Genomic DNA, 18,376 nt, shown 5'->3' with positions numbered 1-18,376 from the left:
AACAGTGCTTTGAAAATGGAACAGCAAGACCTTCAGAGGCAGAGGGAGAGATCATCTGATGTCACTGTGCGGTCAAATGATTTGGGCTCTGCTCACTTGCCAGACTTGGTCCCTGAGGGCTGGTGCAGATAACAACCCATCTACCAGTTCCCTGGGCTAAGGCCCACCACAATGTAGGCTCTTTTCCATAGCATCATAAGGTGAACATAGTCTGCAGACTATGCAGCTAACAGGGCCTTTTCTATTAGCAAGTCATTCTTCTTGCACTCTACTAATTTCATGACAATCCAGCCTTTTGACAAGCTAAGAGAAGGCGCAGTTAGCAGCTAGTGCAGGCATGGACAAACTCCGGCCTTCCAGATGTTTGGGACTATAATTCCCATCATCCCTCGCTAACAGGACCAGTGGTCAGGGATGATGGGAATTGTAGTCCCAAACATCTGGAGGGCCAGAGTTTGCCTATGGCTGAGCTAGCGAGTCTTCAAAAGCAGATCTGTGCTGCAAATGACCCCCTTCCAAGCCTACTTCCTTGGCATGGAGAGAGAAGGAAAGTCAACTGGGCTGTAACCCAGCTAGATTCTTCTCAGAGTAGACCCACTGAAATTAACGTTACCAAGGTAGCCATGCTCATCCATTTCAATGGGTCCACTCTGAGGAGGACAACCCAATGCACGCAGAAAGTATTCTTAGAAGCTGGTCCATAGTGGTGGAACTGCCCTTTTCTTGGGAGACACAGCAAGGCCCCAACCAAGACAACTTCTGGAAGGAGGCACAATGTTTCATTGGCTTTTGATATTCCCAGAATACAGCAAGTGGAATGGTGGATTTAATCCCTGCCACAGATTTTGATTTCAGCACAGGTCTGGCATCAGCACACAGCGCTCTGCGGCATCTGACAGGGCCCCAGGGCCTGAAAGTGAGCCCGATGCTGATGCCTGTCCAGTGACGATCTTCTTTGGAGGGGGCAGTGTATGGGTCCAGTAGCTGTTGCCTTAATTTCCCACAAAACTTTGGAGCAAGGCTCCATGAGGATCGTTGTGGAAAGTTAAAACAGTGGTTCCTGGATCCAGTTGTTTGGGCACTGCCTCCTCGGTCAGCTGCGCAAAACCCACTAAAGTAGCAAAGGGTTCACTAGAGGGAATTTTGCCCTGTACACCCTCATGCCTGAAGCCAGACCTGTTTTAGCATATTACTGCCACCATTCCTTGAGTGCAAAACTCTGGATCAAGCAGTGTAGAGGTTGTTTCTTACACATTTTCCTTCATAACATTAGGGCCAGAAGATGAGCTTTAGAACTCAACCAGCCAGACACACACAAAATACAAAATCCTTTCAAACATCTGTGTCTGTACCTGTGTGTGGATAACCTGTGGTCCTCCAGAGGTTGTTGATCTACACCAGCCATCATCCCTGAGCATTGGCCATGCTGGTTGGGCCGGGTGAGAGTTGGGAATTCAACATCTGGAGGGGCTGCAAGTTCGCCACCGTGGCGCTAACTGCGGATGCTGGAGGCTGGGAAAAGCACGTACTCTGCACTCTTTCTCCTTTGTCTAATGTGGGAACTGACGGAACAGAGGCAGAACACACCAAGATAGGAATCGCCACCTCAAAAGCATGAATTGTTGGTTTCCTCAAGTTCTGAGGGAAGGTAAGCCATAATTCTTGCTGAGACCTTGCCTTGAGCGATTAAATATTTTTGAATTCATTCTTTTCGTATCACGCCTTGCCTTCCGCATCCATTTGCGTGGGAGCTGCCTCCTTTGAAGTCATTGACAGGAAAGCCAAGGAGGCTAAACGTGTCTACACTGTTGTTTATGCGAAAGCAAAATGTTCACACTGGGTCAAACTACCGCTTGCCAAAAGTCAAAGGCAACAGCAGTGTGTGGGAAAACAGCCAAGGGAAAGGCCCGTGACCCCCTTTTTTAGAGCATTGGAGGAGCCAAGATAGAAGGAGAAACTCACCTTGCAGCATGGCTTCTTCTGGCTTGAAGACAGGGGCCAATGGTGGAGATCTCTTTGCCGGCAGCTCTGAGCTCAACCAGGGGGCCTTCAGCTCACCAATCTCTGTCCAGACACAGAAAAAGCCACCCTCTTCTCTGTTAGTGAACACTTAAGTGTTTGCTGCAATCCTAATTTTTAAAAATTCATTTATTTATATCCGAAAGCCTTCAGCACAAACACGCTAATGAGAAAGACAAAAACAGCAATCAAAGGCAGCCGATGAGGCTATCACTAAATTAATAGAGTTTATATCTTGAGCCCCATTTAAGTCACTGTTAAAAAGATATTTTTAAAAATCAGCAAGGAGGAGGTCTTTGAGAGGCACAAAACTCTACAAGAACTCCAGACTTTCGCACTCTAGCTCTCAGAACCAGTGAAGGCCGTGAAAGTCCTGTGTGAGTGTCTGGAGGCGGATGGATGGCAGCTGATTGAGGTTGAATCCTGACAAACAGAAGTACTGTTTTGGGGCGAGCGAGTGTGGAGGACTCCCTGGTCCTGAACGGGGTAACTGTGCCCCTGAAGGACCAGGTGCACAGCCTGGGAGTCATCTTGGACTCACAGCTGTCCATGGAGGTGTAAGTCAATTCTGTGTCCAGGGAAGCTGTCTACCAGCTCCATCTGATATGCTGGCTGAGACCCTACCTGCCTGTGGACGGTCTCGGCAGAGTGGTGCATGCTCTAGTTTTTAATGTCTGACATTTTATTATGCTTTTAATCTTCTGTTGGGAGCCACCCAGAGTGGCTGGGGAAACCCAGCCAGATGGGTGGGGTATAAATAATATATTATTATTATTATTATTATTATTATTATCATCATCATCATCATCATCATCATCATTATCATCATCATCATATCAAACTTAGCCACTTTAAAGCGTTTGTGATTAAGGTAGGACCTAAATCTTTAAAATTATAGGCATTACCTTTATAACAACCTTGCAAAGCGGACTGGTATCAGTTCGCTCTCTTCCCAACTATAGCCCCCAGGAAAGTTAGTTTCCTACACATCCAGCTATCCTCACATGTGGATGGTGCCAGTCCCAATAACCAACCAATGTGAGACCACGTGCTCTGGGGAGGCAGGCTAATGTATTGCCAGATGTCTCTACTTGCTGGACCAAACTGGGCTTAAGACCCTGACCCAGCCCCCCCCCCCCCCATGGCTTTTAAAAGACTGAATTCTAAAGTATTATTTCATACAGCCTATTTTTTTGTGCTGTAAGTGAACTGCATTTTTTTAAATTATTTTTATTTCAAAGTTAAAACACAACAATGTCAAGATAATAAGTCAAACTTACACATAACTGAGTTATGTAAGTTATGTGTAAGGGGCTGCCTTATTCGGGTGAGACCACCTGCCCATCCTGCCCTGTATGTAGTCAGCATTTACTGACAGTGGCTCTCAAGGGTTTCAAGCAGAGAATTATTTCCCAGCCTTACCTGGAGATGACAGGGATCGAGCCTGTGATCTTCCGCATGCCCAGACACTGAAGAACAGAAGCAGTGATGGGTGGTGTCTGTTAGAGCTGGTAGGGTGGAAGGCAGGGAGACAAACAGCAGGTGGCGCCACAGCCAACTAGTCTTAGTTTGTCCCCATTCTCCTCCTGCTCCGTTCTACATGGTGCAACACTGAGACTAAAGGGGAGGAGGCTTGCCGTCAGCACCAACCCCTGGCCTCAATGAGAGTAGGAAGGCAAGCAGATAGGTGCTGGCCGAGAGCAGACTAAGATTGTGGGGCGTGGCCCTGCTTGCGCAGCCTCCAGTGGCCAGAAGAGAAGCATACGCTCTGGTGTCTAAGGACAGCTGAGGAGCCTGCTTGCTGGATCAGGCCACAGACCCATGTACTCCAGCACCCAGTTCTCCCAGTGGCCAACCAGATGCTTCAATGCGAAGTCTACGAGCGGAGCCAGAACACAAGAACGCTTTCTCCACTTGCAATCTCTAGTAACCCGGGGTCACTGGGAGGCTACATGCCCTTCGCTCCCAGGAAGAATAAGACCAACCAATGGCCACCACGCCAAAAGGAGAAGCTCACTTGCCCCCTCCCTGTCTGAAAAAAACACTCAGCTCCAATTGCCCCCAGGGACTGTAGGAGCAAGCCTGGGCAATGTGTATGGAGGTCCTGGGATGCCCAGACGACAAGAACCCCCCTCGGCCTTGCTGATATGGTCCGAAGGAAAGGAAAGCATATGGCCCCCACTTGGCTGCAGAGTGTTGCCAAAAGGAGGTGTACAAGGTGCCATCCAACCATCTTATGGACTCTACTCTGAATTTGTGTAGGGTTTACTCCTTAGCCTTTTCTTCTCCTGAAGATGTCCTGCAAGGCTGTGGAAGTTTAGGGTCAGAGATTTCCTCTTCCTATATGGGCTACCTTCCCAGGCTGATGAGCCCCATCTCACGTCTCTCTATAGCATGTACAGAAACCGCCTTCATGACCGTTGGACCTACCCATCCGCTCAATCTGCTATCACGCATGCAGGTGATAGACAAGTCCCTAACTCACTGAGGGCTTGAGACCCATCAGCTACCCTCACCACTGTAGGAGCAAGTCAAAGTAAAGGACTCTCTGGCCCATTGACTAATGCAACAAGAGCCACCAACTGCTTTTACAAGCAAGAACAACACAACATGATGGTTTCTACAAAGACTTAGCACAGGCCTCGGCCCAGTATACCTGAAGGAGCGTCTCCACCCCCATCATTCTGCCCGGACACTGAGGTCCAGCTCTGAGGGCCTTCTGGCGGTTCCCTCACTGCGAGAAGCCAAGGGAACCAGGCAGAGGGCCTTCTCAGTAGTGGCACATTCCCTGTGGAACGCCCTCTCACAAGATGTCAAAGAGAGAAACAACTATCAGACCTTTAGAAGACACCTGAAGGCAGCCCTCTTTACGGAAGCTTTTAATGTTTATTAGGTTATTGTATTTTAATATTTTGTTGGAAGCTGCCCAGAGTGACTGGGGAAACCCAGCCAGATGGGTGGGGTATAAATAATAAAATAATAATAATAATAATAATAATAATAATAATAATAATAATAATAATAATAATTCTCTTATCTTCCATGCAGGCAAGCGAGAGACATTATCAGAGTCCAAGAACACATTCCAGCATGGCAAGAGTAATCTTTCAAAGAGGCTGCAAGGTAGGGCTTGCAAGACATGTAGCTGGGGATGGGATGTGTCCCAGAAAGAGTGCTGAGGGCCAGACAGAAGGCCTGGAGGGACACATTCTGCTCCCAGGCCTGTGGATCCCCACCCTTGCTTTGCTGCTATGTACAGAGTCAATTCAGACACGACAGTGGAGTTGTATGCTTTTCCAACATTGTAGCATGGCATATTCTCACGGCTACTCCATCTTATACCTGAGCGTTCCAGTTATGGATTGGAAGTTGTTTTGAGGGGCACAGCCCCGCCCTGCCCCCAAAAGTGAAAAATGACTCCTTCCACTCACCCAGATACCCCTGCTGTCCAAGCCACATGTGAGAGAGCTGGAGGGCCAAGGCAGCGTTGGAGCGCTGGTGGTCACCTGCCAATCCCAATGGAAGAGGCTTCCCATCCTCTTCGAAGGCATCCAGGTCAGGGCACAGGTACAGCTGGCACTGCATAATAATAATGATTTATTATTTATACCCCACCCATCTGGCTGGGTTTCCCCAGCCACTCTGGGCGGCTTCCAACAGAATATTAAAATACAATAGTCTATTCAACATTAAAAGCTTCCCTAAACAGGGCTGCAGAAGACAAAGGCTTCTACCCTCCGGTTATCCACTCCACGCCAGCCGTCCCAACCAGTCACGTAGGAAACAGGACTGCCTAACGTGGATAACACCCAACATGAACCAGTGGTTTTTAACCCTAACTTCACGTTGCCCCTGCTGCAAACATGCACTGTCCCATTGCTGAACTGGTGGTGTTGTCATTAAGCTTCTAGATGTTCACCTGAAATCTACCTATCCTCCCCTGGGTGATACCAGAGACAAGATCTTTCCCTATTCCAAACATGGCAGTCCTTCACTACCCTGGTTCCCTTGTTGTTTTGGGCTACAGCTGGCTGGGGCTGGTGCAGGTTGTGGTCCAAAACATCTGGAGAACACCAGGGCTGGTGAAGGCAGCTGCACAGGAAGAGGGCTCACCTCCATGTTTACCTCAGTTTTCTCTTCTCCAAGCTAAAAGTGTCCACTCCCTTGGGCATTTCTTCATGGAACTAGGTTTCCATATCCTACCCCCTTTTCACACACCAGGAGGGACTCATGTTCTGAGAAGGAGGCTAAGGACATAAGGGTGTGTTTTGTGTGACTTCTTACCGAGCTCTTCTCAGCTCTCTCTCTCAGGACATCTAAGGGCCGCTCTGGCTGAGGAACAGTGAAGGCCGGCACTCCAGGCTGGAAAGCAAGCCGAGAAAGAATAAATCAGCAGCCACTAGAAAAGGGGACACACACAGTTTCTGCTCCCAAATGCAGCCTGACCATATTCCACCAAGTTGCACAGTGCGCCAAATCTGAGCAGGAGGTGCCAACATACATTCTGTGTGGGCTGCTTGAGTGAGTGGGAAGTCAGGGTCTGTTCCATCAGGGATAGGAAACATTTTTCAGCTCAAGGGCCACCTTTCCTTCTGGACAACCCTCCCGAGGGCCACATGCCAGGGGTGCACAACAGGCTAGCTTATGCACACACTTGCAGAGCCCTCTCTATCCTCCATCTATCCACAGAAGCAAAAGGAATTATGAGAGTTTAGGGATATATTCCAGCCAGGGAAAAACACTCCGCGGGCAAAGCAGGTTCAGTGGAGGTGAGTGGCCAGGGAAGCATTCAAAGGTTCAGATTCAAGAGGTGTGAATGGTGTGAAAGTGGCCTCAAACAATTAGAAAGTTCAAATGTGAAACATCAGTTTATGTGTGTGTGTGGATAGAAAGATATAGATAGATAGATGATAGATAGATAGATAGATAGATAGATAGATAGATAGATAGATGATAGATAGATAGATGATATGGCAATAGACAGACAATAGATAAAGGTAAAGGTACCCCTGCCCGTATGGGCCAGTCGTGACCGACTCTATGGTTTGTGCACTCATCTCGCTCTAGAGGCCGGGAGCCGGCGCTGTCCGAGGACACTTCCGGGTCACATGGCCAGCGTGACGAAGCTGCACTGGCGAGCCAGCACCAGCGCCACACACGGAAACACCGTTTACCTTCCCGCTAGGTAAGCGGTCCCTATTTATCTACTTGCACCAGGGAGTGCTTTCGAACTGCTAGGTGGGCAGGAGCTGGGACCGAGCGGCGGGAGCTCACCCCGCCGTGGGGATTCGAACCGCTGACCATGCGATCGGCAAGTCCTAGGTGCTGAGGTTTTACCCACAGTGCCACCCGCATCCCCTCAGACGATAGATACATCACCATTATTATTATTATTATTATTATTATTATTACCCCGCCCATCTGGCTGAGTTTCCCCAGCCACTCTGGACGGCTTCCAACCGAATATTAAAAACACAATATTTCCATAGGATTCAAAGGATAAGAAAAAGGGAAATGTGCAAACAATGCAGCATAAGTACAGTTTATAATTTTTAAAAAATTACAAAATATGCATGAATCCAAATTACAAAAAACCTTTCACACTACACAAAATGAATATAAACACACAACCCCACATATACAATGACTCTCCTTACAATCACTACATCTCTTCATCCACTCAATTCTCATTCCGATAAAACACTCCAACATTGAAACAAGGAATAGCTAACCAATAATCTTGTACGGAAAAATAGGCCCACTAAATAAAAGCAACCCCACAGCAGCAGACCCCTCCCCATCCATTTCCTGCCCTATGTTTCACCTGAGGTAATAAAGACGTCTCACCTAAGGACATTAAGGCCTTACCTTGAAGATGCCTCCCTTCTGCCAGGCAATCTTCTCAATGGTGTCACCCAAGATGCTGGTGTGGTCGATACCCAGAGAGGAAACCCCACACACAACCGGCTTCCTACAAGGAGGAGAAGGTGTGAGAAAGACATCCCTTCTACTTGGGCTTGGGGACTCTACTGTATCCAAACCACAGGTCTCAGTGAATGGCAATGGGGTCCAAGTGCTCACACTCACACACCTCTTTTGAGCAAACCAGAGGTCAGTGTTCCACCTCCCCTTTACTCGCCAGGCCTCGCTGAGGTAGCTCGCACGATGACAGGCCCGTACAATGACTGCTGCAAGCTAGCCCACAATTCCTGCAAGTTGGTGCTATTGTGCTATATGGGGCAGGCGACCCAGCTCTAGAACTGCCTGCATTTCTCCCAGTTGCAAGGTGTACCAGCCAGCATGGGACCAACTGTCCAATTTGGTTCCTCCCTTCCCAAAACTGCCAGCATCAGCAGTCATTCTCCATCTTAAGTTACGTAATCTTGTCACACTCTGGTGACTGAACTTGCCTGTCTTTCTCTTCACATTTGTTTTGCCTTTTGTACCATGTCCCTTAAGACTGTAAGCAATTATATATAACGACAACTACTAGCTGATATGCTGAAAGCCAGTGTGATGCAGTGGGTGAAAGACTGAGAGACCTGGGGCCGTATCTCCACTCAGTCATGAACCTCAGTTGGGTGGAAATGAGGCAGGAATGGCCTCTCTGCTTAACCTACCTCACAGGGTTGTTATAAGGCTATAATGCGGAGTGGGAGGGCCATGTGCATTCATCATTAGCCCCTTAGAGAAAAGGTGGGAAAGGAAATAAATGGAATGAAGTTATATGGTTTTAGCAGAAATGTTATAAAGAATTAAGTAAAAACTGCTTGTTAGGGGGTTAAAGTGAAAAACTTAAAGTTAGATTGTGTTAAGAAAAAATTCAGAACAAAAAATTGAGAAAGATGGAAAGGATTTGCTGAAATAGCTAATTGAACTAGAATACAAAAAAGGGAGGTGTGAGGAGGTCGATGAAACTAGTAAATGAAAGGTAAAGATATGGAAACATTGGATGTGTTTTTAAATTTGTTTTGTTTTTCTTGTTGTTTAGATATATTGTTTCATCTTTTTTATATATATATTTTCCTTTTTACTTATTATTTTTGATGTATTGCTTGTTAAATTCTTTACTGTTTTTTTCTTTTTTATTTCTTCTTTTTCTGTAATTATTAAATTTTAATAAAAAAAAAATTTTTTTAAAAGGAAATAAATAATAGTAATAATATAAATTAAGAAATGGAGCACACACATCCGTGGGAAACTGCTTGGTGAACTGTGCCCACTCATTAGGGAAGCAAGAAACTGCTTAATGTTCTTTTTTATGAGATGGCATTCGAAGCATTTCCCACCAAGAAGATGACGGCCATTTCGAACCGCGCACAGATGCCCTACCTGATAATATTGGTGCAGTCATATGCACCACCAATGCCAACTTCCATGACTGCTAGGTCTACCTGGGAAGAAGAAAGGTGCGTATCAGCAAAGTACGTACACAGAGCAGGCACACTCCAGGGGAAGTTGGGCTACAGCTTTCATTGTCTCTGGCCACTGGGTCATGCTGGCTGGAGCTGATGGGGGTTCAAGAGTTATGGAAATCCTCCAAGCTGGGGGAAGGTTGGCCTTAAAGACACCTTCCGGGACTAGTGAGAGTCGGTCTTCTGGAGGGTGACATATTGGTTACCCCTGCACCATAAAGGGCAGCATGGAATCTCAAGGGGCGGGGCATCCTTTATCCCTCTCTCGCTCTGAAAACTGGATAGACCTGAACAACACTATAAGTAGGGTGGCCACATGTCCTTCTCTACAGAGGACACTTTCAAATAAAGTTTCATCTGTTGGAAGGTTGTCCAGTCAAATCTGATAACAAAGGTAGAACAGGATGGAGCCTTGAAGTTGTTCATCTATAGTTAGCACCTGAACAGCAGAGTAAGCAACCAATCGCACATTCACAGTCTTCCACACTAAGGTGAGTTATCCATTGAAATCACAGCCATTATCTCTAAAATTGCACTGACTCATATATTTGCATCTGCTAATATGTATGCATCTGTGCCCTCTTTTGTGGTGACGAAACATAAAAACAAGGCTTCTGTTCCAGGCTGTGCAAGCCCTAAGCAGAATAACTCTTCTGAGAGGAACAGGGAGGAATGGCAATATTTTGCTGTAAATCCCATTTACCACGACTAGGAGCCATTGACAGGCTTCTATCTTCCACTAATCCAGGCTTTCTCAACCTCAGCCCTCCATGTTTTGAGACTACAATTCCCATCATCCCTGACCACTGGTCCTACTAGCTAGGGATCATGGGAGTTGTAGGCCAAAAACATCTGGAGGGGCCAAGGCTGAGGAAGCCTGCACTAATCTGTCTGATCTCCTTTTCTTTAAAGGGCCATGCGAGCAATGCCACCAAGCTCCTTAGGAACATAGGAAGCTGCCTTATACCAAGTCAGACTATTGGTCCCACCTATTTCAGTATTGTCTACAGTGAGTGGCAGCAATGTTCTCCATGATTTCTGGCAGAGTTCTCTCTCAGCCCAACCTGAAGACTAACCTGGGGTCTTCTAATGCCTACCAAAAGCACGACCACTTCCTCCATGTCCGGCCCAGCACCTTAAAGGCCGAGATGCCATAACTGGAATGTAGCCAAACACCATGCATTTAAAGCACTATGATACTACTTTAAACATGGCTTCCACCAAAGAATTATGGGAGCTACAATTCCTAGAGTTCCCTGTGAAGAAGGACTGATTTTTTTAAATGACTCAGGCAACTGCAGCTCTGTGAGAGCAATAGAGGCCTCCTAACAATTCTCACCTTGAACGGACTACAGCTCCCATAATTCCTTGGGGGAAGCCACGGCTGTTCAAAGCAGAGTCATAGTACTTTAAATGTATGGTGTCAATGTGGCTTAGACCCAAAGTCTAAGCCTAGTCTCACTCTGGTCAACATTAATGATTGAGTGCAAGCAGTACCTTTTCCTGCAAGAAGACATGGAAAGCCATGATGGTGAGGAAACGGAAGTAGGCAGGCATGGCTGGATGTTCAGAAACCTTCGGAGAAAGCAAGCTGTGGGTTAGGAGGACTGCAATTCACCAATGAGCAATCTATACCCCAAAACAAAGCCTCTCTTTGTTCACCATTAATCAACCAAACCGGGTTTCCTTGAGATGTGAACTCTGGGCTCCATAGTGCAGGTGACTTTCAAACTGTTGTGCTTAGTTGAACAGCAAAGCTAGAATTATTTTTTCCCCCAGACAGTAGTCTTTTATTTTCATACAGCTATGTCAATATTAAACCACCAACCACAAATCTATCAAAGCATACAACAAAAGTTTCTATTTTATTTAAATGCTTTTACAGCAAAAACAATCACACATCAGAATTATGTGAACTATTTTCTCACTCAAACTTTATGCAACACAGTTCCAGAAATACTTTATAGCAACATTTCTGTTAACTTTTGAATACTTTTATTTGATTTTTAAAAAGAGGAATGGCTGAGAAATGTTTTAAACAAATAAACCAAGATAATTTTAAAAATATATACAAAATGGCAAAAGTGACAGCTCTGAACCCACAAAATCACAACTCTAGGCAGAAATCTACTAATGGAAAACCATCATTTTGCCCTATCATTCCTTCTATTTCTAACGTTCATGCTGTGAGTGCCGTGGAAGATGTAGCCTAAATACCACCATCCATGCACAAGACAAAGTGGATCAGCAGACCTGGGGAACCCCCAAGGTTTGCAGCAGTACCACAGGAAACCCCCAACACTCTCTTGAAACCACCCCAAAACAGGCCCACAAAGACTATGCATGATCAGCAGCCAGAGAATGACAACCGACTTAGCAGTCTGGTAATGGAATGGGAGATTTTTGGAAAAGGCCATTGCTGGCCATCAGGGACAGTGAACAGGAGCCCCTCGCAACACTGGTGGCAAACAGGTTCTGCTGCACTCACCTTGCTCTCCTCCAACCGATTATACACCTGCCAGAAGTACTTGCTGAACAGCTCCTTGCTGATGGGCTGCCCATTAATCCGGATCCTCTCGCGTACTTGAACCAGATGTGGAGAACTTTGGAGAGAAACAGACAGAGAGGATTAAGCCCTAGACTCTGTGTGAACCCACCAAGTAGAGCCCAGATATCACTGCATGCCCTGCTGCATTGTCTCTCCTACAAACATTGGTGAAGGGCAGATGAGGCACGAGGTTGGGCACCCTTGTGGCTGCAGCAGTGCTGTCGCACTCCAGGATGCAAAGCAGCAACAAGTTGGTAACGGGTGTGAAAGCATGCACATCTGTAGCTGCTACCACCCCCAAAGCTCCCCTCCACTCCGCTTGCCGCTGTCCTATCCCATCCCAGTCTCAGCACGGCCCCTACACATGTTGTCCCACCTGCTCCCTTAACAAAACTATGATTATAATAATTTATTATTTATACCCCGCTCATCTGGCTGGGTCCCCCCAGCCACTCTGGGCGGCTTCCAACAAAACACTAAAATACAATAACCTATTAAACATTAAAAGCTTCCCTAAACAGGGCTGCCTTTAGATGTCTTCTAAAAGTCTGGTAGTTTTTTTCTCTTTGACATCTGGTGGGAGGGCGTTCCACAGGACGGGTGCCACTACCGAGAAGGCCCTCTGCCTGGTTCCCTGTAGCTTTGCTTCTCGCATGGAGGGAACCGCCAGAAGGCCCTTGGAGATGGACCTCAGTTTCCGGGCAGAACGATGGAGGTGGAAACGCTCCTTCAGGTATACTGGACTGAGGCCGTTTAGGGCTTTAAAGGTCAACACCAGCACTTTGAATTGTGCTTGGAAACGTACTGGAAGCCAGTGTAGGTCTTTCAAGACCGGTGTTATATGGTCTTGGCAGCCGCTCCCAGTCACCAGTCTAGCTGCCCCATTCTGGACTAATTGTAGTTTCCGGGTCACCTTCAAAGGTAGCCCCACATAGAGCGCATTGCAGCAGTCCAAGCGGAAGATAACCAGAGCATGCACCACTCTGGCGAGACAGACAGTGGGCAGGTAGGGTCTCAGCCTGCGTACCAGATGGAGCTGATAAACAGCTGCCGTGGACACAGAATTGACCTGTGTTACAGAATTGACAAAATTAACAAAACTATGATTCCCAGAGTGGTTTAATGATCAGCCCCTCTTCCCAGGGAATCCTTGGAGTTGCAGCTTTGAGGGGGAATAGAGACCTCCTAACAACTCTCATCACCCTTGACGAATTACAGTCCCCTGCATTCTTTTTTGCGGGGTGGAAGCAATGGCTGTTTAAAACTGGTATCATAGTGCTTTTAATGTATGGTGGGAATGTGAACCAACAGACATCTAGCCATGGAAAGAATTTGCTGAATTAATTAATAATTGGAATACAAAAAGGGAGGTGGGAGGAGGTCGAGGAAATAAGCTATTGAAGGATGGAATTCTGAAAAATGGAAGTCTTTCTTTTTTAAAATATTTTTCTTTTTTGTTTTTTCTCTTGGTGGGGTGGAGGGGTGGTCTTTTATGTATTTTTAATTATTATTTTTGTTTTTTCTCCCTTTACTGTATTTTGTCTTTTTCAATTTTTTTGTATTTGTGAAAATTGAAATAAACATTATTATTATTTTTTAAAAAAGAGACGCCTAGCCAGCCCAGCCCTCAACTCAGCAGCACCTACCTGTAGAAACCAGTCTTTAAGCCATAGTTGCGAAGAATGCGTTCTGTGAAGGCGCATGCTGAACCCTGAGGTGGGAGAAAAGCGGGAAAGAAATTACCAAGTGGACAAAGGCAAGAAGGGAAGGGTATCCCTTCTTCTAGCAGGAAGGCAGGCTCATGTTCTACCCACACGCTGCTGGTTAAAAAAGAAATCGGGACAGGGACACATCAGTCTGGCAAGGGGAATCTGGACAAAATTGCTGCCCAAGACAACTCAGGTGATTTGACACAGGAGCCCAAGTAATACATGTACGTGGCTACTCATTCAAATGGGGGTTCATTTAGAATTGCTCATTAACTTACACTGGGGGGGGAGGGGGGAGTGAGAAAACTGTGAACCATCTGGCCAGGTTAAAGCCTGCAAATCAACCACCATCTAGATGTTTTCTTTCTAGGACATATCTGGTGCTTTTCCATTCATGAACTCTTCCTTTTGTGCCCATTTTATAGTTGGAGAACTGAGAGAGAGATAAAAGATTTTGCCCAGGGCCAAACAATGGGTAGCCCTGAAATAATAATAATAATAATAATAATAATAATAATAATAATAATGTGACTCTGGTGAAGGGCTGGCAAGAAATACAATACATAGCAACAATATCATATCCTGCCCTTTTGGCACTCTAACCATAAACCATAAACACAACTGGAAAAACCAGAAGCACTAAAAATGTTTAGAACGTTTTGCTTAAGAACGGCATTCCTTAAAAAACAGTGTCTGGATTAAAAGAGCATGTTTTGTGTCCATGTATATCAGAGACAGTCAACATGGTGACCTCCAGATGTTGATGGTTAGACATGCTGGTTGGGACTGAGGTGAGTTGTATTTTAGCAGTGTCCGGTGGTGTCACATTAGCTACCCCTTGTATATACACACTAATGAATAAATCCAGGTCTGCTTCCAATCACACAGAAAAGCCAGACTGAGTCAGCTCTTCAGACTAAGGCTGGGCGATGTTTGGTTTTCAACATTGCGATATATAACCAGCTAAACATCGTTATATACCAACATATCACGATGTCTGAAATAAGAATGGAACTCTATAACAAGGAGGTGACCTGCTTTTTAATAAAGGCTTGCTTTGTAATATGAAGGGAAGCTATTCAGGGGAAACCAACAACATAAACACAAGAAAAATAAAAACAAAAAACACTCCCCCCAACCCTGTGTAATCGCTAGTGGGGTGGTTGGGAGGGAAGAGAAGGGAAGTGGGGGAAGCACATAAAGCAGCATAGGGTTCGGGAACAAATGTGTGAGAAAGCAGAAGGGCTAGGGGAGAACTGAGGAGAGTTCAGCGTAAGGGGAAGAAAATGGGAAACATACTGAGGGGGGGCATAGACACAAAGGAGACACAGACAAAATAGTCTTTCATAAAAGCTTTCCTGTACAGCCCCTGTATAGGAAAAGTTCCAAAGTGCCGAATCCGCCTGGCTCTGTGAAGGCGGCTCTAGGGCTCTGGCAGCATCCCAGAGCCCTTGTGACGCCTTCCCAAAACCAGACAAAGGGGATTTTGTAATTTTCCATAAAATTGACCCTGTGAGACCAATATTTGGCGCCTCCAAGTGGATCCTCACAGCTATGCATCTTCTCAATTTTGCCGCATCTCAGCACCACCTTCAGCTTGAGGGAGGCGGTGCCAGGGCTCTGGTAACATCCCAGAGCCCTAGAGCCGTCCTCCCAAGGCCAAACAAAATGGAAGGGCCTTTGTAATCTTCCATAAAATGGCGTCCTGTGGAGGCCAATCTTTGGTGCCCCGGCTTTGGGAAGGTGGTGCCAGGGTTCTGAAAGCATCCCAGAGCCCTTGCGCTGTCCTCCCAAGGCCAAACAAAATGGAAGGGCCTTTGTAATCTTCCATAAAATGGCGCCTGTGGAGGCCAATATTTGGCGCCCCAGCTTTGGGAAGGTGGTGCCAGGGCTTTGACAGCATCCCAGAGCCCTTGCGCTGTCCTCCCAAGGCCAAACAAAATGGAAGGGCCTTTGTAATCTTCCATAAAATGGCGCCTGTGGAGGCCAATATTTGGCGCCCCCAAGTGGATCTTCTCAATTTTGCAGCACCTCAACACCACTTCCGGCTTTGGGAAGGTGGTGCCAGGGCTCTGACAGCATCCCAGAGCCCTTGCACTGTCCTCCCAAGGCCAAACAAAATGGAAGGGCCTTTGTAATCTTCATAAAATGGCGCCTGTGGAGGCCAATATTTGGCGCCCCCAACTGGACCGTCTCAATTTCATACCACATTACGTCAGCACCATGTGCAGAGAAACATCCAGTACTCCAAATCCCGCACTGCGGCTAAGCAAGGCGCCTGGCTTTGGGAAGGAAGCTGCAGGGTCCCAGAGCCCTCCGTCCGTCCTTAGGAGACGCAATACACTTGCAGCAAAATAGCAGAGTGAAATGCATGCACCCCCCTCCCCTCCCGCTGCTTCTGTCCAGGGAGTAAGGATTGTTCCGTCTTCACAAACCCCTTCCACATGAGAGACAGGTGTCGGTTAAAGTGAGATAAGGGATGGCTCTCCTGAGGTAACAAAACAGAAGCCCCTAAAAAACTACAGCTGAAGGACACCTTCGTTTCTCAGAAACCATCTTTAGAAGAACCACAATAAAGCGCAGTAGTTCCATTGTACCTTTTTGTACAATTCTGGGGCTCCACCACTAGAGGTGCAGTTAGGATTTTTGGGCGGATGAAACAGCATAGCGCTATGTAAAAATGAGAACAGAATGGTGGACTGGAAACAGCATTAAGTACCTACAGGAAAAGGAGGGCTTGTATGCACTCTCCTAGATAACAGAGAAGGTTCTGCTACTTGAAACGGTGTGGAGAGCGACAGACTGAAATGAGCATCTGACAGACACAGAGGCCAGAAATGAAAAGGGCTGCATGAGGGCTGGGCGATGTCTGGTTTCAGGATCGTGATATATCAACAGCTAAACATTGCGATATACCGATACAGAATGATGTCTGAAATAAGGATGGAACTCTGTAGAGGCAAACTGGGTAATCCCCTGGCAACTGCTACTACTTAGGGGTTTAAAACTTACAAAATTTAACTTCCCTTTAACATATTGCTATGGCTGTTATTTTATAGTATAGTTAATTTTTAAATTAGCACATTTTCAAAAAAATTAAAGCTGTAGGAGTAATTAGTAGCATAGATATCAAAGGCAAGATGAGAAAATGTTCCCTAATAGACACCAGGGAGACACAAACACAGAAGGGGAGAAGGGAGGAAGGAGCCATTGGCTGTGAAATATTTTAAGCTGTTTTTAATTATTTCAATTGTTTTAATGTAGAGTTTTAATTGGGGGTATATTTCTTGGGGTGGGGGTAATTGTGAAATGCTCATGTGTTAGTTTGCATTTGTATTTTTAGCTTAGTTATTTATGTTAGTTAAATTATAAAAGTTATTTAAGGGGAGAGGGACAGGGCTGTCCCAGGAGTGGGTCCTAGCCAACATGTCTGGGGCAGGTTCCACGGGGGGGGTGGGGGGATGCATTGGGATACCCAATCTCAGTGATCTGGGGCAGGAGGAGGAGTTACTCAAGGGCCAGACCATGTCATTACCAAGGAGGCAGGTTTAGTCATTGCCTGAAGGTCTGGTCCTGACCAGAAGGATGCAGGTATCAACCAGGGTGTCCCACGTGACCTTAAGGTGCTGCTGTGCAATGCCAGGTCAAAATTCATAAGACCACTGCCATCCATAATTTGAACATGGATGGAGGAGTTGACCTGGCGTGTGTAACAGAAACTTGGTTAGACATGGCAGATGTTCTTGCTCCTGCTTGTCTACCAGGTTTCTCTTATGCACAGCAACCCAGGGCATGTGAGTGGGAAGGGGGGTGGCAGTGATTTTTAGGAAGTCATTAGTTATCACCAGGTGTCCTATTAGGGGGAGAGACCCAGTTTTCTGAGTGCATGTTCTAGAACTTGGGCAATAGGAGCAGTACAGCATTCCTATTGTGGACCGACCTCCTTGCTGCACCAAGGATTCCCTGCCAGAGCTGCCTCGGGTGATGACACATGTTCTCCTGGAGACGCCTAGTTTGGTTGTCCTGGGGGATTTTAACATCCATGCCGACATAACCTTACAAGGAGCCTCTCAGGACTTCGTGTAAAGCATGGCCTCCATGGGGATGTTCCTGAATAAGTTTGGCCTGACTCATAGCCATGGACATGCCTTAGATTAGGTGTTTTTACCTCTGTGGACGTGAGTGATCTGACACTAAGTTCCAGTGGAACAAAAGATGTGCCATGGTCAGAGAACTTCCTGGTGCAACTGGACTTCTCCGCGACCCTTCCCCTACACAGAGAGGTGAGACCAATTCAAATGGTCCATCCCTGCTACTTAATGGACCCAAATGGCTCCCAGAGAGTGGTTGGGGATGTATTATCCCATGCTGATTGCCTTTGATTCCCTGGTGGCACACTGGAATGCAAATTGTGAAGTGTCCTCTGATTGCATGGAGCCTGGAAGGCCCTGTGGTTTCCCCCGGAGCTGAAGGCAATGAAACAATCATTGAGATGGCTAGAGGGCCAGTGAAGAAAAACACATTCCAAATCGGACCAGACATAGGTTAGAGCTCAATATCTAGCCTACCAAGTGGAGATAGTGATGGTGAAGAGGACCTTCTTCACCACCTCTACTGCATCTGCAGAAAACAGTACTAGGAGACTCTTTCAGGTGCCAATTATTGCCCAATCCCATCTTTCATTC

General features: G+C 46.5%; 1 protein-coding gene across 3 annotated transcripts in view; it reads right to left on the bottom strand.

Annotated features, from left to right (window-relative positions):
* The window catches only part of FPGS (folylpolyglutamate synthase), a 52,870-nt gene that overhangs the window by 16,812 nt on the left and 17,682 nt on the right, over window positions 1-18,376 (bottom strand). For all 3 annotated transcript variants that reach the window (XM_083423077.1, XM_083423075.1, XM_083423076.1), the window contains exons 4-11: window positions 13,629-13,693; window positions 11,923-12,037; window positions 10,932-11,009; window positions 9,352-9,413; window positions 7,888-7,990; window positions 6,304-6,381; window positions 5,451-5,598; window positions 1,963-2,064 (exon numbers count right to left, since the gene is read on the bottom strand). In XM_083423077.1, the coding sequence (XP_083279203.1) occupies window positions 1,963-2,064; window positions 5,451-5,598; window positions 6,304-6,381; window positions 7,888-7,990; window positions 9,352-9,413; window positions 10,932-11,009; window positions 11,923-12,037; window positions 13,629-13,693 (751 nt within the window). The remainder of the gene's footprint in view (window positions 1-1,962; window positions 2,065-5,450; window positions 5,599-6,303; window positions 6,382-7,887; window positions 7,991-9,351; window positions 9,414-10,931; window positions 11,010-11,922; window positions 12,038-13,628; window positions 13,694-18,376) is intronic.

Source organism: Podarcis tiliguerta, assembly GCF_965153285.1.
Source record: "Podarcis tiliguerta genome assembly, chromosome: Z".
NCBI lineage: Eukaryota > Metazoa > Chordata > Lepidosauria > Squamata > Lacertidae > Podarcis > Podarcis tiliguerta.
The sequence above is the reverse complement of the archived record's forward strand: the minus strand, read 5'-3'. Positions and strand labels throughout refer to the sequence as shown.